Consider the following 22,032-nt stretch of genomic DNA (forward strand, 5'->3'; position numbering starts at 1 on the left):
TAGTGGGAGCTGGCTGTGTCTTGTTGGCATAGTCCTGGATTGCCTTCTGAACGTGTTCTAGATTAATAATATACCTCAGTGTCTGACTCACTTCCTCATCCAGTAGAATGTCAATAGTAAGAAAAGGCCTCCCATAGGTCATTTCAAATGGGCTAAGCCTCAGATTATAACTGGGGGCTACACGGACCCTGAGGAGTGCAATAGGAAACAAGTTGGTCCAAGGTTCATGAGTCTCTGGCAGAGCTTTGCTAAGGTTTTCTTTAAAATATGGTTCATTTTCTCTACCTTCCCTGAAGACTGGGGTTGCCAAGAGGTGTAGCTTGTAGTCTATCCCTAGGGCCATTGTGAGTCCCTGTGTGATTCTGGCTACAAAAGAGGGCCCATTATCACTCTGGAGGGACTTTGGAAGTCCCAACCGAGGAATTATTTCTTTTAAAAGGGACTTACAGACTTCAGTAGCCTTTTCAGATCGAGTGGAGAAGGCTTCATCCCATCCCGTGAAAGTATCAATGAACACAAGAAGATATTTATATGCTGACAACAGGGGCATTTGGGTGAAACCTAACTGCCAGTCTTCCCCCCAGGTATGTCCCTCAGCATTGAACTGGCCTGAGTAACAAAGGGGGCGTGGGGATTGGATGGGCCTGTGGTTTATTACGGACACATAAGCACAGGCAAGCGTTACTTGTTTTACTGCTCTTTTAATCCCCTTCCCTGAAAAAGCCTTTTGCATCAAGTCCCACAGTGCATCCCTCCCACAGTGGGTGGCATCATGTAAGCTCTTAGTGAGTTTCCCTTGTTGGACCTCAGGGATTAGAACCTTATTCTCCTTTTTATACCAGCCTGTGCTTCCTTTCTCATAGCCCCATTTCTCAGCATTTTCTTGTTCCTGTGGGGAATACTGGGGAAGGCTAGGGAGTTCGGGGCGGCCAATCACTAGGACCATAACTTGCTCAGGCTCTTACAGTAGAGCTGCCTGTTTTGCAATTCAGTCAGCTTTGCTTGGCTCACGAAAGATCCATCCCTCTGATGGCCCCTATCGTGGATCACTGCCACCTGGGTCGGGAGCTGCACTGCTTCTAAAGAGCTGGAATTAAATCTTTCTGAGAGTTTCTAGTGGTTAACATTCCTCTTTCTTTCCCAATGGCAGCATGAGCACGTAGTACATGGAACCTGTATGTCTAGGGTGCCAGGGCCTTGGCTTCTATGACTTCACCGAGACTACCCCGCCTTTTGGGTTCCCATTTCTATAAAACTGCTCCCATCAGTAAACCATTCGACCTCAGGGCTGTCAAGAGGCTCATCTAGAAGATCAGACCTGCTGGAGTAAGTCTGCTCTATGGTCTCTATATACAAACACACTAAGCCTCCACTCTCAAGCTCTGGACACAGAGTTGCCGGGTTCAGGGTTTGACACACCTTTAAGGTAATGTCAGGGGTATCCATTAGGAGGGCCTGATATCTTGTTAACCTTCCTCCAGTCAACCAATGATGTCCTGTGACTTCCAGTACAAACGGTACCTAATGAGGTGTTAATACATCTAGGTGTTGTCTCAGGGTGAGCTTGGAAGCCTCATTAATCAACAGGGCTGTGACAGCTACTGCCCGCAGGCAGCTTGGCCATCACAGGGCCACTGAATCCAGTTGTTTTGAAAAGTAAGCCATTGGTCTCTGGTCCGGTCCCAGCTTTTGGGTCAGGACTCCTAGCGTTGTCCCTGACCTCTCATGAATGTATAGGGTAAAGGGCTGGTCCAAATTTGGAAGCCCCAGTGCTGGTGCTCTACTCAATGCAGTCTTTAGAATCTCAAAGGCCTGCTGGTGGTCCCTATTCCATTGAAGGGGCTCCCTTTCTTCTCCCCTTAGAACCTCTTGTAGGGGTTTTGCTATAAGGCCATAATTTGGAACTCAGATATGACAGAACCCAGCCATCCTGAGAAAGCCTCTAAGTTGCCTCTTGGTGGTTGGAGATGGTAGTGCACTAATGACTGTTTTTCCATCTATGGCCAGGGCTCTTTCCCCTGGGGTCAAAACAAATCCTAAATACTAAACCTGTTGCTGTGAGATCGGAGCCTTGATTGGAGACACTTTATATGCCCTTTTTGCCAGAAAATTTAGGACCTTAGCAGTATATTGATCTGAATCTTGTTTGGTCTCACTACCTATCAATAAATCATCAACATATTGTAGCAGAGTTCCCTTCTCAAGGCTCAGTTCCCTCAGTTCCCTTGCTAACACGTTTCCAAAAAGATGGGGGCTGTCCCAAAAACCCTGCAGAAGCACTGTCCAGGTATATTGGGTAGCCTCCAGGGTGTCAGGGTCCCTCCATTCAAAGGCAAAAAGGTATTGAGAGTCTGGATGTAGGGGAATACAGAAAAATGCATCTTTGAGGTCCAAAACAGAGAAATACTGAGCATTTCCCAATACTTGGGCGAGGAGGGTGTATGGGTTTGGCACCATTGGGTGAATAGGGACGACTGCCTCATTCACTGCTCGCAAGTCTTGCACAAACTGACGCTCCCTGTTAGGCTTCTGAACGGGGAGGATCAGGGTGTTGCAAGGGGATCAGCAGGGCCTAATGTGTCCGTGTTTTAGGAATTCGGTGAGCGGTGATTGGATCCCCATCAGGGCTTCAGGCTTTAAAAGATATGGTCTCTTTCAGGGACCTTTCCCTAGGCCTTAATCTTATTTTCATTGGGAAATCATGTTTTGCCCTTCCTGGAACCAAGGTATCCCAAACTGCAGGATCTACTTGTTCTCTAATTTCTTGCGGGGAAGTCTTGGGGAATCTTTTGATGACCATCACATGGGTCATCCGGGGCTACTAATAGATGCACATTCTGTATTTGAATTTTCTACCTCATTGGACTACGAATATACTAGCTCCTAATTTATTAACAAATCTCTTCAAGCAGGGGGTCAGGGCATTGTGGCGTACACAAAAAAGAGTGAGTAATGATAACAGACCCGACTCTGCAGGCAAGGGGAGCTGTAAATCGCCTTACCTTTGGCTGTCCATCAACTCCCGTCACAGTACAGTCACGGTTGGGGAGGGGGCCGGCCGGCCTCGTCACAACAGAGGAAGTGGCTCCAGTGTCTACAAGAAATTCAGTTCTCCTACCCGCCATGTCAAGGGTGACCTGAGGCTCCACTGGAGTGATGAGGATGGAACGAAGAGGATCTGGAGCCAGGCAGGCACTCGCCCCATCAGTCGGTGTGTGGGAATCTCTCATCCGAGAGATTCACAAGGACCTGGGGTTGGGGCTGCCCCTCTGGCGTCCCACAGGAGGGCGCTCAGGACATTCCCCTTTCCAGTGCCCCTCCTTCCAACAAAAGGCACACTGGTTTGTGCCCAGGCGGCTTCTTGGTGGTCTGTCCAGCCTTCGTAGCCTTCTAGGGTCCTCTCGAGGTGGTGGGTGGATCAGAGGGGCCAAAAGCTGCATTTTCTTTATCAGCCTCTTATCCTTATTGGCCTCTTCTGTTAAGTCTCCATTGTCATAGACCTTGAAGGCCTCCTCTACCAAGGTTGACCATGGGGTTTGCGGCCCAACCTCAAGCTTTTGTTACTTTCTCCTGATATCAGGAGTGGCCTGGGTGATAAAATGCATGGCCAACAGTGTCCTTCCTTCTGCAGACTCAGGGTCTATATTAGTGTCCTTCCTGAATGGCTCTGTCACCAGGCTCAGGAAGACTGCCAGGTTTTCATCTTTTTTCCTGTGTAACCTCTGGGATCTTGTCATTTACAGGCTTTACCTTATACCTTTCATTCCTTCTGATAGATGAGTAATATAATGTCTCATCCTAGCCTGGCCTACACGATCTTCATTGTCCCAGTGTGGGTCATGGTCTGGGATTGCGTCCCACTCGGCCTGATAAATTTGGTGGTGTGGATAGGTGACCAGTAGGCCATCTGTGTGTTCCCTGGCCTTTCTCTGTATATGCTCCTTTTCATCCGGGGTGCAACTGGGCCAGAATAACCATGATGTCCTGCCAGGTAAGAGAGAATGTTAACCCCAGCCTGATGAATTTGTCAGGCTCAGATTGTCAGGGTTCTGTGAGAACCTGCCAAACCTCTCCTTACAGATTCCTAAGTCCCCCATCGAGAAGGGGACATGCACTCTAGTAATCACTCCATTCCCATTAACTACTTCCCAGAGGGGGGTAAAGGCCTTGTGGGGCAAAAGTGGTGGCTAACTTTGAACCTGATCAGAGCCCCATTGGAGGAAACATGAGGGGCTCCAATTTTTGAGTTTCTGAGTTGACAGGGAAAGGTGGCGGTCTGGGAGTTGAAGAAGATGGTGAAGGGGAAGAAGAAAGGGGGGACTGAGAAGGAGGCTCAGTACGCCGATGGCTAGTCGGCAGTTGAAAGAAGGGGTCTGTGAGAACGTCTGGCTCTGAATCTTTTGGGGGCAACATAGGAAGAGAGGCTACATATAAACAACAGGAATCCCTCAGTCTGGAGTCTACACGTATGGGCCTACACATATGGGACCTCTCCCCATTTTTAAGACTGCTTACAAAATAGGTCCAGTTGTAAAATGGTGTTAAATTTAAGGGATCCATTCCGTGGCCACTTCTCCTGGTCACCCGAGGTATACGGGAACCAGGCCGTGTTGCAAAAGAAAATCAGCTTATTTCCTTACTGTCTCCAATTGTTAAGACTGCAACCCAGAGGAGAATCTCTCGGGCTTCCCATGTTTACATATAAATCTGGAAGCTAACAACTAGAGATCCTGGGGACTGGATGGAGTCGAGGTCTACTGTAATGACAAAGGGGATCACAGAATTCCCTCCCCAGAGTTAGTGACACAGACAAGGAGTCTCCAGGATGAAGGGGATGGGAGTGTAGGTAACGAGGACCAAGGGAGAGGACAGGAGAGGAGGGACAGAAAAGACTGAAAAAAAAAAGAGACAGGAGGAGATTGCCTTTTCAGCCTGCTCCCCGAGGGTGTCTATTCAGGCACCAGCCTGTGCACTTCCAGAAAGGGCCAGTGAAGGAGGGAGCACCCTGTCCACTGCCCACCAGGGTGATCAAGCCCCGAAACCAGCCAGTTGTACATCGTCTGTGGGTCGCCAACCCACAGATGGGACTCTCACCCACACATACACCAGTATATAGAAATCTGCCACTTCAGCCTGTTCCCAATGAGACTTCTCTTGGCAGAGGAAAAGAAAGGTGAGAATATTGGGAGGATCGGACGTCCAGCCACTACATGATAGGAGGATTGATCCTCTGTCACTCTCATGTATCTCCCATCAGGGAAGGCCCACTGGACCAAGGTCTGCTTGGTGTGAGGCGAGCCTCTCCCACCTCTGCTTGTGACCTGTCAAGGTGAGCCATTGCCGGCCAGAGGGAGCAGGTCTCACAAGCTGAGAACAGTGATGTTGTAGCTGCCCGACGTCCACTCTCCTGGGAGGATAAGACAGAGAAGTAGGAGAGGACAGAGAAAGAAGTAGAGAGATTTCAGGAGAGGGAAAGGGAAAGTGGTGAGGGAAAAAGGACAAAGGGGAGGGGGAAGGCGTCGCCTGAATGAGGGTGCTGAGGCCCTCAGGGGCCAGGAAAGCAGACTTACCAAACGTGGTGACGCTGAAACAAGAGGTTCAGGTGGCCGCCTGTCACCCACTGGGAAGCTGCATTCGGTGGTCAGGGGTCCTGGAGGTGCCCAGATCCCCTCCCGGGAATGGGAGACTGTCCCGGCAGAGTCACAACAAAGTATGTTACTGACCAGGGTCCTTGGGCTCCTTAATCAATAGAAATTGATAAGAAGCCAGACGAGAAATTCAGGCAAGGCTTTACTGGGACTCACTGCTGCAGCAGGAGGGAGTGAGAACAAGTAACAGTTTCCCTTGCTCGCTCCCTGAGCTGGGGGGAGCTGGTTCCTTGTATGGTGTGAAGGTAGGGGCGGGTCCAGGGGTCGGCTTAGGTGGTCTGCCCAACCCCTCGGTGATGCTGTGAGCAGGGCGCATGCACAGTACCCTGCTTTTGCTCTGGACTTCTCAGAAGTGACAGCTGGGTTTTTGGTGTTTTGTATCTTGACGTTCATAATTTGCCCCCACTGAGCATGCACGAGGTTATTGTTAGTCCCAAATAAATTCTTTGTATTCTGTTGCTGGAGGAGGCGTTTGTCCAGGTGCAGGCACTGCAGCAAAGGCTCCCAGGTCCCAGGCTGTCTCAAGCTGATCTTGGCTGATTCTCTGTATTCACTTGTCTTTCCAGGTTTTAGAAGGGTGGTTTGCCCTGCAACCTCAATTATCTGATGGATGTAAGAATAGCCACTGATTTTGTTTGTTCAGCTTTTTTCTTATTTTAAGGACAGGAATGACGATTTCTAAGCTCTTTGTCAGATCTGAAAACTGGAATCTATGTCTAAATTCATTTGAACCAATATGTATGGGATATTAGTTTGAAGGATTGCCAAATTACTAGGTTTTTTTGTGTTCCCACTTGTCTCAACTAACCTTGAATTGGGATACCAGCAATTTAAACCTGCATCTCAGATTAAATGTAGCCACTGAAATGAAAACGCTTCTCAAAAAGGCTATGAGAGAAACATCCAAAATAATAAATTTTGGAGACAAAGTTGTGTTAATGGACCACAATAATACCAGTGAAAGCAACTGCATAGTGTAACAATAATCTAAGCATTTGAAAGAAAAGATTTAGAACATTATATCTATTATGAATGCCATGAATAAGCAGAACAAGAGGTTGATTCTATTCAAGACTTTTATCCCAGATTTTGAACAAGGCCCTCTAGCTCTCATGATCAAAAGTCTCACTCAAAGCAGAGGCTCTGAACTAACGGCCCAAAGCTGAACTAGGCTTTTGTGTGTGTGTGTGTGTGGTATGCGGACCTCTCACTGCTGTGGCCTCTCCCGTTGCAGAGCACAGGCTCCGGATGCGCAGGCTCAGCGGCCATGGCTCACGGGCCCAGCCGCTCCGCGGCATGTGAGATCCTCCCAGACCGGGGCACGAGCCCGTGTCCCCTGCATCAGCAGGCGGACTCTCAGCCACTGCGCTGCCAGGGAAGCCCTGAACTAGGCTTTTTGACATACATTGTTTTTGAAAAAGGAATGGGCTGCTGACTTTTAATGATTTGGCAATTTCTCTAGAAAATGTGGGTGTTCTAGAAACACTGGCCGATGTCGCCCACTGATAGCCCTCTGCAGAAGTAGCACAGAAGTTACTCCCTCCAATTTGCCACAGATGTTTCTAGATAATCTCACCTGTGTCTATAGCTGACGCTTCCAACCATCTGAGTTTGTCTTCTCAAGCAATTTATCAAAAGTTGGGAGAAAAAAAAAAAATTCTAGTAGATCTTTTATAGAACCTGGAAGTCTAGAAATAGAAATTCAGTATGTTGTTTACATTTCAATAACATGTTGATTCAATTCACTTTTTCCATGGATGATTTATGATAAACAACTTAATCAGTCAACAAAGAAGTACATGTGAAGGTATTTCCATCATTTTCTGGATCTTTGTAATTTGGGGCTGTTGAAAACAACCACCTTTTCCAAATTATCTCCATGTCTTCTTTTTGTTCCATGTCAACTCACTCCATTTTGCAAGAAGACTAAATAGCTTATGTTAAGTCCATTTTGTAGAATTCATATTCTGATTCAAGATGTGGTCATTACTAACACTATGTGGTTTGTTTTGGAAGTACTTAAAAAGAAAACAATTTAGTTAGAGATTTTGAACTTAAAGTTATATAACCTTGACAATTTTCCTAGTCTCCATAGTCCATACCCACCAATATACTTTTTCCCAAGGATAACACCTAGTTAATAGTTTACTTTTGTTTCCTATCTACATCCCGTGTGGTTGTGTGCACACACACACACGCATGCAAACACATGCACATATATGTATATGTACATACAAAATCTACACATATATATACACACACACACAAAGCTAAATATGTTTGTATATACACACATACATACACTTATATATACATCTGTTTACTGCATTTTCCTTATTTGCACATGTGGATTCATATTATGCATACTTTTCATACTTTGATTTTATTCAATGGCTGTATAATATTCATTGTGGCCATTTCTGTTGTTTCCAGTTGCTTCTCTTTTGTGTTTGCTTTCTGTTTTGTTATTAAAAATAGTACCACCTACACACTTTGATGATTATATCATTTCCAACTTTTACAATTAATGATGGAAATCCCTAGAAGTAGTACTCTGCATCAAAGAGTACCAGTACTCTGCATCAAAGAGTACCTATATTTAATATTTTGCAACACATTGCCAATGTGTACCCCCAACAAATTAGCACCAACTCTATTTTCCTTGAATCTTTGCCTTTACTAAGTACTCCTGAAATTTAATGTTCTCTTTTCTGATTTTAATCTCTACAATGAGTTCAGTTATATACTTTTTTGTATGTATTCTGCATATCTTTGTTTTTCTGTGAAATTCTTTTTCATATATTACATGTGAATATCTGGATTTCAAAATCTAATTTGGTTATTAGCCTTCAAAAAATGTTATTTCTCAGCATAGTTTTCATTGGGGTTTCTAGAAAAGAAACTTGATAATCCTTGTTGCTTGTTCAAGTGCCAAGTGTCCAGGGAGTGTTAAACTTGACAACTGCTGCCTGATTGAGATGCCATGTGATATTTCTCTGGGAGCAAAGTTTGTCTCAATATGCCATAGCTATAGGGTTTTCTTTAGTCCCCTGTGCCTTGTGATATCTCATAGTCAAAGGTGAAACCAAGGGTTAATAACTATAAAGAGTAAACTGTTCACACACTTCTCTTATTAGACATGGTAATTACCTTGTATCAGGCTGAAAGAGAGAAACAGTGGAGAGTAGTGGGCAGATACTATAAATCAAAGCCTTCCATAAATCTGAGACTTGTGAAGTTCACTCAATTAGCATTTATTGAATCCCTATTGTTAGTAGTCCATCTACTAATTAATTTTTTTTGTAAAATGTGCATTGAATTAAAAATTCCTTGTATTAACTTATATAATATTTTATATCAACTATACTCCAATAAAAAAAAATATGTGTGATTTTGGCTCTCAGGCATAGTGTGCCATGGGTAAAGACTGAAACAAAAAGATAGACTTAGGATTCTAACGTGAAGAACCCTGTTGAATGGACCTTATCTAATCACAAAGAGTTTGGGGGGCAAGAGGGGAGAGCATATTCAGTGTGTGAGAAATGGGTTGAAAATGATGTTTTTGTCATTCTCCTGATCAGGTGCCCAGTGGAAAAGTTACTGGTAAGTTCCAGTAACTTTTTGATACCCAGCTGTAGTGTCAGAGGCCCTGCTTTCATAACTTCTCCTCCAGCTCAACTCTGTGCATGTGATTTCCCACAGTATTCAAAGGCGGAAAGGCATCCCGTGACTGCATTGGAGAAAATGATGGAGTCAAGTTTTGCCGGCCCCCAGTCATTCCCAGAGGTCCCTTCTCCCAACAGAGGAAGCCAATCTGTCAAACACCACAGGTACAGTTAGCTAATCATGGTGGGAATGGGTGCGTTGACACAATGTATAACACTGGACAACACATGCTGAGGAATGACAACATTGTTCAGGAGATACGATCGTTCTTGCTTCTCCTGTAGTTCCCCATGCAGTGGATGCTCAAGCAACTCCTAGCAGGCAAAGCAAAGATACCAGCAGGCAACAATGTCCCTAGAGGAAGCCTAAAGGAACTATTAACAACACCCATCAAGTCTGCAGACACAGACCAGTGAATGAAACTATTGCAATCTGAAAAACTATTAAAAACATGATTTTCTGCAAATTTAATGACTAATTCTTCCCTAGGCAGCTGATAGGACATGCTCCAGGTCTTCCAACATGGTTCTCGCCCAAAACTTTCCGGGGGAAGAAGCCTGGCAAATCTTCTCCTTTGGTTTATTAGATCTTCCAGTATCAATGGAGTGGGACTTTTTTTTTTTTTTTAAGAAGCTGACTGTAAAAATTGGCTCTTTGGGGGAGAAAGCCAAAAATAAAGTTATCTTATAGAAGTTTTACAGCATTCTGAGGCTGAACAAATTCTTCAGCATCTTCTAGTCACATGCTGTGTTTATGCATAAGGAATCTGGAACTCCAAAAATTGAAAGTTTTGTTCTAAAGTGCCAACATTTGATACTTGTTAGAACAGACATTATGTTTATGTGCATCCAAAAATATTGATATGTCGTCTTTGTGGAAGCTGTCCAAAGATTTAAGCTTCCTTTTCTTAGTAAGAGGTACAGTATTTAAAAAATTCTTAATTATGGAGATTAAACTTTTTTTAATGGAATAGGTAAAAAATAACAATTGTTCCCAGCAATGGAAGATAAATGTTGTTGACCCTTGGTTTTCATATATGTAGGCAATATTTTGAAAACCACCATGAGAGAAGTATGCATTATTCAAGGAAACTAACTTCTCCCTCACCTTTCAGGGAGTCCCTAAAAAAGATTTTCTTGATGCTGGCCACATTTACTATGAGGTTTTCATGTCACTCTTGATACTAATCATTAGTACTTGATGGTGATTTTTATTCTTAATCTACATGGGTAGAGACTGAGGTACCAAGGGTTTGCTAAGTTAAAGGTTTCAACACAGGATGAAATATGTTTGGCTACTGGATAATTGCTTTAGTTATTAACTACAATTTTTGGTTTATATCAATTGGGGCATTTACAAATATTTCCCTGCAAAAAGATTACTTCAGTTAACTGGACCTAGTGGACGTTCTCCAATTATGGAATTAAGTACAAAATTATTGGTCTTTTAGAAGACTTTTTTTTTTTCCAAAAGAGCATTTTCCTCTGCTGATTGTAATACACATTAAAGTGGTATCCCATTCAGTCAAGTAAGGTAATTAAGTATAATATTAAGTACTATAATGTCGTACATGTTTTAAAGTTGATATGATAAGCAATTATAGCTTCTAATGTATTTGACCTGTAAATACCTACCCCTACTTTTGTCTGTTGATATACCTCCTCCTAAACTTGGTTTCTACTATGGTTTCTAGGAATCACTCACAGATCAAATAAGGAAGTCTCTAAGAGACCTTCTTTTTTATTTGATTCAATGACATTGCAGTATTTGTTGGCATACATTGCGTCCTGATAGTAGATAGGCAAGGTTGATTTATAAAGTGCTTTTAGAACTTTGTAAATTGTAGTTCAATATATCATAGCTTTTGTTTTGTAAAACATGCTGTAGACTTAAACGTTTTCGTGATTGATAACCTAGTCACTGATTTATACATCCTGCAAACTGCTGTGTAACTTCCTGAATGCCATTGGGTTAGAAAGCTTGAATAGTTGATTGATCAATAGGTATAGAACTGTTTTTTAAGATGGGTTACTAGCTCATACTGGTAGACTTTTATGAATAATTCATTTCTTTTGTGCACTGCAAATATGACTCATTTGGATAACTCATTTATGAAACAAAGCTGTTAATTCAAAGCCATTATTTCTCATGTTTAGTCAAAAAAAACCCTCTTTCTTTTTAAAGAAGAAATCTATTATGTCATGTTATACTTATTACATTATATTTTGGCAATATAACTCATTTATAGACAGCACGTGTAGGTTTTTTAAGGTGAAATAAGTCCAGGGTTTTCAGTGATTAGCATGAGCCTTTGTCAGTTTGGGCAGAGGAATCAAGGGAATTTACTTTGTTGAGCAGCTATTAAGTGCCAGACTCCCTGCTAAGCACTTTACATACTTTTTTAATCCCCATAGCAATACTATGAAAATACCTAAACAAGTGCTAATACCTTTATTTGCATCTCTTCCACCCATCTCTAGGCTTTACCTTTTTCTGCCTTGCCTTGTGCACTAAGAGGGCAGCAGGCTCACTTGCCTTTGGGCTTCTGTTGGTTTCTTCCAATGCACAGGCAAGCTATGGAAGGACAGAGGCCAGTGAGGTCCTAGCACTTCTGCCCCCTCCCTCCCTGCCTGGTTGCCTCAGCTACAGCCCTGTTTCTGGCACTAGCCAAGAGGTCCTCTTCTTACAAGCCCTTTCTCTCTTCAGTCAGGTAACTACTCCTTCCCCTTGTCCTTTCAGTTACAGGGATGGTAACAGCTTCCCATTGTTACCAGCCCTTCTGTACAGTAGTATCCTGTAATTTTTTTTTCTCAAACAGTGAACACACTTTTGTAAATAGCAAAATCTTCCCAAATGACCCAATATAGAGTGCCATCTATTTCCCCCCAGGACTCTGACTGATACAAGTACTTTCCCCAGTATCATACAGACCTGATGCAGCTAATTCTAGCATCCAGGCCTGACTACGCTGTGGACTCCACAATTGCCACTGGATGGTATAGATAGAAGCTGGAAGGGAGGGAAACAAATTAATTAGTTATTATAGAGCTCCTTAAACTCGTTGGCTTAGTGACCTAACTAGAGGTCCCTGTTGTTAGGCATGTTAGGACTCAATACACTCAACCCAGAAATATTATGATGAAGAATGAAGTTGTAATAACGTTGCCAGGTATGATCTGGTGTTTGCACAAACTCAGGAAGTTAATGTTGGGCTTGACGAATATGAAGTTATAAAGTGTGATCATTTCACCTTGCCCAAACCAGGAAGGTGGCTACTAGCACTCATTTGTCGGGTTCTTAAATTCTGACCTTAAATAATATTTGAGAAGTTTTGTATTTATTAAGTGGAAATAACAGGAATGTTAGTGGAGGGAAAACTTACAGAACTCCAAATAATGTATTAATATGGGTAAAATTCATTTGGGGGACTGGTTCCTTTAGAACTTTACTGAAATTTCAAAAATGTTTTTGCTGTTTCTGTGTGTGGTTTTATTGCTATTTTCAGAGCTAAATGAGTAGGAACACAAAAATTCTAAGTTCCCTTATTGGCATCTCATGGAATGTCTGCACAGGAACAAAGTTCTCACAGTTCACATGGTAGTAGGGTAAATTCAGTGGGGTGGAGGGAGGAATGGATATGGAATAAGTAATGCATCAAATTAGTAATTGATTTCTGTAAAGAGTCTAGTTCTTTGTCTAACGTGATCTGTGTAGGGATCTTACCTGCAGTATATCCCGTTTATGCCTTGCCCTTTGATGGCATCTGGCATGGTTATTTGGGTGTATGGGTCAAGCAAAATATACGATCAGATGTTTATTAAAAGCAAACTCAAAGGGTTATTATGGGATTATATAAAATCATGTGTGTGAAACTTTTGAAAATTGTAAAGCACTATAGAATTTAAAGAATCTTTCATTCAATTAAAAAAGTTAAAGTAAACTCAAAAGAAAAATAATTTAGGTCCTCAGGATTTGCGAAAATTTGAGACAGTGAACTGCAAAAGTAACATATATATTAAGGAGAGAAAGGCAATTAAAATAAGGTTAGTTTATTCTACCACTAACACAAGTGAAATTTTCCCCATAAAGCCCTTAAGGCTTCCTGGGTTTAGTTCTTGGCAGTGTTTAATAACAAGGCCATTTTTATTTCTATTAAAGGCAATTTTGTAGCTTGGATAATAAGGGACAATGCCTCAAGCACACCTCGTTGGCTGGAAAGCTGGTGTTATTTTAGTCCATTGTGCTCCAGACTGGAAAGCCAGAAACACAGGAACTGGAACTTCTTTTCTTCTCAGTCTCTCCAAAGATAAACAAAGATCAGCAACTTCCAATCCCTCCTAACAGATATCCTACAGGCATGGATGGAGCCTGACCTAGAACTTTGAGGATCTAGGGTGGAAATGCAGTGCTTGAAAAGTTTCAGCAGCCACCTGTGAGGTTATTGCTATGATCAATTTGTTTGTTGGTTTTCTTTCCACCAGCAGGACTCTCTCTTCTTGCTGCAGTCCAGGGCAAAGGAGTGGTATGCTCCATAGGAATGCCTTCAGAAGGACACCCCCCTCGCCCCGAAGTAGGTTGGGCGGAATCGTGGGACCAGCATATCAGCAACTCGAGGAATCAAGGATCCCAGACCAGGATACGATACCTTGCCAAGGGTAGGTCTTAAAAGCAATGGAATTTAGGGAGGGTGTTATGAATGATATCGTTTTAAATTGAGTTATTATGTTCCTTGGGGTTTTATTCACTGATTTCATCATTATTTGGCTATTTATGCTTGCTTCCACCTTTGTTCCACAAAAGAATAACTTTAAAAAACAGATACAATGGAAATAGATATTAGGGAAATGGTAGATGGAAAAGATATACAGCATTAAGAAGAAAGTAAGTGTATAGACATCTAGACACTATGTTATTATTGCAGTTGCTAAAATAACTGGGAATGTGTCTGATTTTAAAACAGAGATTTCTTAGGACAACTAAAGTGTTCCTTCATCCTTAGGTTTGGAAAAAAAAAGTGCTTAATTCTCTAATCACTATTGTGGACAATACTGTAACAAAAACCTGTAACATATATATAGCATCTGCTCCTTCGAGCATTCTTGAACAAGTCTCAGTCAGTGTTGACAGAGTATTGTCAAGGCACAACTAGCTGAACTCAGATCTCTAGTTTCATTCACAGTGCAGGGATGGAAAAACTGGCTTTGGACTCCATGGCTGTTGCTCATCCTTGCAGTGTAAAAAGTGTCCCTTCCTCTCAGTGGACACAGACCCTCATAGGGCTCATAGCATGGTGAGTGGAGTGTAGAATGAATTTTAGCCACCACTCACCTAACCGACATAAGCTGTTCAATCAAGTATGGCAGCCCTTATCAAAACTGACTGAATTTCAAATCTCATCTTTGCCTCTTACTACTTGTAGGAATTTGAGAAAGTTTTAACATCCAAGCTTACGTTTTCTCGTCTATAAATTGAACAAAATAATACCAGCTTTCCTGAGGGTTGTTGGGCAGATTAAAAAGAAATTACATGTGTCAAGAGCTTGTACCGGACACATGGTAAACAGAGAAGGGGTACCTGTAGCTATTGTCACAGGAACCATTATTCTCATTAATTTCAGGAGCAGTGCAATCAGGCTTTACTCCAGAAATTCCAAGAATCCATTTCCTCACTCAAGCCAGGTTCTTGTTGTATCTAGTTTTTCTCTCTCTGAATCAGCCAGGCTAGGCTTCTTTGCTGCTGTGGTCTGGGTGATTTTTCCACCCTGTCTGTAGCAAGTTAAAAGCCGAAGCAGCTTTGAGGTCTGCCCCAGACGCTTACCTTTGTCTTTCCTTCTGGGTGATATGTATGCAACAATGCCATGTCTGACGAATCTCAGCAACCGATTTCTGTAGGAATACTAGAAGATAGGAAATAAATAGCCTGTGTCTGGATTTTGTAATTTTGAAGCAATTCCAAATAGACTGTAAAATACATTTGGTAAGATCTGAGGTGAGATTTACACATTCAACATAACAGCTAAGTTGTCCAAAATGTATAATGCAAGTCAAGAAGTAGTTTGCATTTCTCTTTGCCTTATATCTGGAAAAGGGGCTTGCATTTAGCCTATAATTAATCATGTTTCATAATTACTTTTCTTCTGAAATCACTAATAATATCTGTTACTTAGGTTTCTTCCCCCCCCCCCGGGGTGAACGTTGGAGTGAGAATGAGTGAGGTGAAATCAAGTTAGAGATTTTGTGAGTGGAGAGAGAACCCAGCCCGTGCTGTCTTTCTTCTGTTGGGCACTGTTATGGCTATTGTTTAGTTTTGGTTCAATCATCATTGGGTTTGGAATATTCTCTCCAATTGGCTAGCCACCTGTATTTTCCTATGTGATATGCACCTGATGTTGATAAATGGTGACTCTAAGTCACTGTGTGCTCAGCCCAATGAGTCTCAGGGAGCAACCTCTATTTCCCACTCCTGGGGGACTGACCGTCTCTCCGGACTGGAAATGGGATTGGTAATAGAATTTCACAGCTAAAGGCCCTCTTCAAATCTGGCCCTAGCCTGGAGGGGGAATGAATGAATTTATAAGAGCCATCTGCTGCTTGTTTATCAAGCATGTGGGTGCTGTCTGCTAGTTAGATTCCCAGTGTATATGATGTCTCTCCTTGACACTAATTTCAACCCAGCTTGAACCCAGTGCCTGACTTAGTGAAGCTTGAGGAGGGAGTCAGGTAGACAGGAACTTCTTCAAGAGCCTTTCCCCTGATCAGTGGATTGATGACAGCCATAGCAGTGGCTCACAGAGCTGTGAACTGGGTTATGTCAGGCAAATCAAACTAATGGAATCATGTACTAGACAGAAAGAGATGGAATCACAAGTTAGACTGCTACCTTCAAGTAGAAGGGATCAAAACATACTGATTATCCACCTCACTTAAATAGCAACTTTACAAACTTATATTCAGTTATTCTTCAGGAAGTGTACAGATGAACACACTAAAGATAGCAGAATTTAACCCAAGGTGGGATAGCCCACATAAAAGAAGTGGATTGAATACAGGCCTTTCTGACTAAATAAACCACTAAACCAGGAAAGGAATGTGAAGAAAAATCACAGTCATGGATGGTGATGTGTAAATGGAATCTCTAATTGTATGGCTCCAGAGGGAGAAGTAGATTGCTTCAATTTTGTCAGTTCATTCTAATTCCATATGCACCAAGAACTGGGTCTTGGAGTCCTCTGGGGAAACACTGATTTCTTGGCCTGACCCCTGAATTACTGGGAATCAAACCAAATGACTAACTGTTGAAATCTTCCCTCTTTAAAAGGATGCTTTGACTCACATAGTTACAGAGGAAATAAATATACTTGTGATTACTTTGTTGAGGGATTGGAGGAAAGGCAGTCCAACCGGTCCAAACTGGTGTTTTACAGGCAATGAATGACAAGCTCATGGATCAAAGGTGTGACAGAGTCATTGACTCTGAAGGGATACAGAACTCTGAGTATCTTCTAATCAAGAATCATACCTAGAAATGTAACTCTCAAACTTCTGGAGAGTAGTATCACCTCCTAATCAAAGACCAGTGCTAGGACACTCAGAGCAACTCTAGGAAGGGAGAGAGGACTAGTAATGTGCCTGTACTGGAATAGTGAAGAGGCATTACTTCACTGAGTCCTCAGAGCAGTCCCTCTAGATCAGTATTGCTACCTGATGGTTTTAATTAATGAGAGAATTAAGGTAAGGCTGCTGTGTTTGCCTAAGATTCCAGAGCATGTAATGGTGGTGAGACTTGAAATCCTCTCTGATCCAAAACACAATCACATTTTTGGAGAGTTCTAATTGTTTAAAGTGCATCTTCATGTTAGGGCAGCATTTTAGATTTCAGTTGTTGCCAGCATGTGATCCATACCTGGCTTGTGAGATGATGTGTAAGTCAACTCCTTCAGTCAGCACGCAGGAATATTAGAAGACTGCTCCAAGTTTGGCTTGAATTGCCTTTGATTACTTCTTAGTCATGTGTTTTGCCGAAAGACTTACTTTCAGTTTCAAGTTCGGAGGATTTGTTGGCAAAATAACCACTCAACACTTAATTAAGTAAGAAATAAGAAAGCTTGTTACGTTAGTTATAGCACAGAGATAAGCAAAATAGTAAGAAATAAATGTATTTACAATCACCAAATTGGGGAAGTACCTACATCCAGATGCAAGCAACGCTGTGACGTCCCTTGAACAGCAATTTGGAGTCCCAGTTGGAAGGTCCCGGGCGGTGCGTCCACTCCATGGATGAGAGTTCAGAGTGCAGCCAGAAGGAGTCCTGCTCTTAATGCCAAGCTGCAAGCTGATAATCATCAGCTTACGTGCAAATATGCAGCTCTGGCTATTATCATAAATGCTCTGATCTCTAGTCATAAGTCTCAGAATGTTCACTGATCCCCGGGATTTGGCCAGATTCCCAAGGCCCAGGAAGCTTCGTGACTTACTCCCTTCCTTATCTGTTGGTTCCCAAGACTTGTTAGCACCGTTTCTGCTGACCTGCATGTAGTCCAGCAGTTCGGTATGTAGCTCCTTTCAGGGTCTTTGTTTAGTCAGAGGCCTACTGTTGCCTCTGAAGCCTGAACAAGACTATTAATTTTTTCAACATCATGTCACGTTGTGCACTTGCGTCAACAATTGACTGAATCCTCTAAGATACTTACACCTTTATCCATCATTTTTAAAAATAATGTTTAGATCCAGGTATTAAGAATTGGCACTATCACCATCACATTTCAACCTGTTAGATTCTACTCACTGATACACTCTGATGATGGTCCATGTGAAAGACGATTTTATCCTCATTAAATTTCTGTGCCATTGGTGAATCTGATAGCAGACATTCTGTATCTTCATACACGTTAATGGTGCTAAGGGAAGAACACAAAAGCCTGCAATTTGTCCCCTTTCTTCTTGTTTCATTGATCAGAAACTTTAGGTTCAGATTTTCAGTCATAGAACACTAAGGAGAAAGTCATTGAGGTCCCCCAGGGAATTTCTTTGTATGTGGCTATATAATTTGTGCAGGTAAAGATTTTACATCTCAAAAAAGGTTTGAGATGCCCACTCATTTCTGGCTTTCATAGTAACAATTAAAATAAGACAACGTGGGTTTAACTTCTTCCTCTGCTGCTTACCAAGGGTGTAATTTGGGGCAAGCCCTTTGGGTATTCCTTAGTCCAGTTTATTTATCCATTATGTGGTAATAAATAAACCACACAGTTTTTGTTTTTGTTTTTAAATCAATGGAGGTAATTAGAGGTGAAAGTGCTTTCTGAAAGCTCTATGTGAATGTTTGTTAGCTCTTGTTTTTAACTGGGATATTAAGGGAGTGTTTACCTTGAAGATCTGTTCATGTATTCCTGAGTCCGTTCCATCAAAATTTATTGATTGCCAACTCCGTACTAGGCTCAGTAAGAGAGGGTAGAACACAATAACACCTAATTTTTTTCCCTATCTTTTCACACTGTCTGGCAGAAAGACAGATCTCTACATTGCTCCCATCTTGTCTTTACAATAAAGGTTTCTAATATTTAGTATGCAACACACTTCACTGCAATTATTCTTTCCATGTATAAACATGATTTTTATTTACATTATAATGTAAGACAAGGGGAATGAGATTCATTATATTAAGGATGAATGCATTTAGATTATGCTTAAATTTTAATGTTTAAGGTTAAAATTGAGGAAAAATAATTGAGAAATAGAATAAATACTACTGCTCAAGTCCCCAAACTACATTTCTGTGAACGTACGATATCCCTGCCTCACTTTTTGGCACTGGAAAGTTCAGAGGCAAAGGAAAATTCACTAGCTCTGAACAAGCAAGAAGGGGGCCAGCCAGGTTCTGGCATATTTAAGCCACTTGGAATGGCACAATGGCGTTCTCAACAAGCCATTACCATGCACCCATGAACTACCTTACTTGGCTCCAGAAACCATGTCGAGGCCCTGTGGAACTCACTTCCTGTTCATCTTGGGCAGACAGAGGAACTGTATGCCTCTCATTCCATCTTTTAGGCTCAGCAAACTGGCAGTGAGGCAGTTCTTACTGAGCAGAGTGCCAGTGGAAATTGGATTTGGTCCCCCTAAAGTCAGTGTGAAGCAGAGAAACTCAGGACTTTAGTACCTTGATGCTTAATATTGGGCTTCCTGATTGCCTCCACGTAGGGTGGCCACAAGGAGTCTACACTGGACTAAACCAGGGCTGAGAGGGTGGTCAGGTTGATGGAGTGGAGTAATGCCATTATGGGTTTCCTGTTTGTCACTATGGAAGGGCCACACTTACCTGCTCAATCCCCATTTACTTTGTATTCTAGGATAGAGGTCAGGAAGACTATATCCCACCTGCCTATACAGCTGTGGTGTGTTGAAAGATCCCTGGACTTAAAGTAAGAAGATCTGGGTTTGAGTCTCAGTCTGTCACTTATTTTCTGTGTGACCTTGGGCAAGTCACTTCACCTATCTGAGCTTCAGTTAACTTCTCTGTTTAACTGGGAACATAGTATCCGTCTCATGGGGTTGCTGTGAGAATTCAGTGAGATGGTGCATGTGGAAAGTGCTTTGTTGACTGAATAGTGCTCTCAGGAAGCTGGGAAGAGTGCAGAATATGTAACACTTTGTTTCTTCTTCAGGTATTCATCCAGTGGTTTAACAACCCAACAAAATGCATCAATAAATATGCAACTGCCTTCGAGAGAGACAAACTCCTATTTTAATAGCTTGGATCAAACGGACCTGATGGGATATTCATCCCCAAGGGCCAGTTCCGTGCCCATCATCCCCTCAGTGGGTCTAGAGGAAACCTGCATGCAAATGCCAGGGATTTCTGAAGTCAAAAGCATCAAATGGTGCAAAAACTCCTACTCTGCTGATATTGTCAATGTGAGTATTCCAGTCAGCGATTGTCTTATAGCAGAACAACAAGAAGTGGAAATATTGCTAGAAACTGTCCAGGAGCAGATCCGAATTCTGACTGGTGCCAGGCGGTCAGAAGACTACGAACTGGCCAGCGTAGAAACCGAGGACAGTGTGAGTGAAAACACAGCCTTTCTCCCCCTGAGTTCCACAGCCAAATCAGAACGAGAGGCCCAATTTGTCTTAAGAAATGAAATACAAAGAGACCCTGCATTGACCAAGTGACCTGAGATGTAAGAATCTGTGCATTCTATGCTTTGCTCAACAGGAAAGAGAGGAGATTAAATACAAATTATTTATATGCATTAATTTAAGAGCATCTACTTAGAAGAAACCAAATAGTCTATCACCCTCATAGTGTTTTTTAACAAAATATTTTTTTAAAGGGAAAGAAACGTTTCAGGAGGGATAAAGCTTACCACTAAAGCTTTTGGGTAGAATTTTGAATACAATTTCATTTAGTCCCAACACTGTCCTCTTTGGCTCTTAGATGTGGGCAATTCAGACTCTCAGCCCCACAGTGCCAGTGACCTCATAAAAAAGTGCTGGCAGTTACCCGGTTTCAAAGAGAAGAGATGTATACCAAGGGTGGACATGCCAGCGAGCAGGTGGCCCTTGCCATCTGGCTTGCCAATCCCTAAATTTCTATTCACTCGACAGCCTCATCACAGGTTATGTCACGTCAACAAATGTAGTGTTTTCTACTTACTTTTTGAAGAACGGCACAAAGACTCTGGAAGGAGAGGGACAGGAGACAGAGGGAGTCATGGGGCAATCTTAGCCACTCTTACATGCCAGCTTCCTCTGAAATTTGAAGGCACAGAATCTCAGAGGGAGGTAAGAAATTATTACAGAAAAAGAGACAAAAACATCACACTGTCATGTCACTAAAATCATGCTAATAGCTAATAGAAATGTTTTCGTTTGAGATCGTTTAGGGGCTCCAAAGGAGCATTTCTCAGTGTGTGTGCCTGTGTGCGTGTGTGTCTGGGCTTGCTCACTCGAGCACCGGTATGCTGTATGCACATATGTTCATTGTGCGTATGTGTGTGCATGTGTGTGCGTTAAGCTTGCTCAAATTTGTTCTGAAACATCAGGGAATCTAATATTCAGAAAAAATTTCCCTCTTAGATCTGTTCGCTTTAAATTTTTCCATTAAGTATGAAGTTCAGTTAGTAAATCAAGGTCACGTGCATGGTGGGGTCCTATAAAACTCTTGACAATGTCTAGACTATTTTCTGATGTGAATATTTTTGAGAGGAACAGCTATTGGCTCATTAATAATGTCAGTATCACAAGGCGAGTTGGGGATGTGTATTTTGAATCCTGCATACTTAAATTATTTATACAAGCCAATGATCAAATTGATAGTTACCCTTTGTTTTCTCATTTTCCTCATTACTTTTGGTAGCAAGTCTACTACACGTGGACCAAGACATTGGCTTCTGTGGTTAATATGGAAAGAATAAATTGTTGAAATCACAAAGCCCAGCCTATTCAGTTCACAGGAAGCCCCCCCCCCAAAGAACAGTAAATTGTGTTGTATGTTCATTTGGAATAAAGCAATATTTTTACCACTGCTAAGGTGAACTGAAACTTCTGAAGATTTGTCTGTTTTATTTACCCTTATTTTCATGGGGCATTCAAGGACATTAGTGTTCATATAACTAGTTTTTTTCCAATTATTGGTGGTGTTGAGTTGTTATGTTTACACTGTTTTAAATAAAAAGGCATAGTATTTGAAAGTATATAAAAGATTTCTTTTACTGAAG

General features: G+C 42.1%; 1 protein-coding gene across 7 annotated transcripts in view; it reads left to right on the forward strand.

Moving 5' to 3' along the window:
- Nucleotides 1-20,485, forward strand: part of NRG3 (neuregulin 3) — a gene marked incomplete at both ends in the record, with an annotated part of 1,107,647 nt that extends 1,087,162 nt beyond the window's left edge. For 2 of the 7 annotated variants that reach the window (XM_082611215.1, XM_082611216.1), the window contains 4 exons: nt 9,351-9,478; nt 13,820-13,969; nt 19,663-19,734; nt 19,978-20,485. In XM_082611215.1, coding sequence (XP_082467341.1) covers nt 9,351-9,478; nt 13,820-13,969; nt 19,663-19,734; nt 19,978-20,485 — 858 coding nt within the window. Of the gene's footprint in view, nt 1-9,350; nt 9,479-13,795; nt 13,970-19,662; nt 19,735-19,977 lie in introns of all 7 variants that reach the window. The other 5 variants (XM_082611217.1, XM_082611219.1, XM_082611218.1 and 2 more) reach the window with 3 other exon arrangements.
- Nucleotides 20,486-22,032: the final 1,547 nt, after the last annotated feature.

Source organism: Mesoplodon mirus (assembly GCF_964341445.2).
Source record: "Mesoplodon mirus genome assembly, chromosome: 2".
NCBI lineage: Eukaryota > Metazoa > Chordata > Mammalia > Artiodactyla > Ziphiidae > Mesoplodon > Mesoplodon mirus.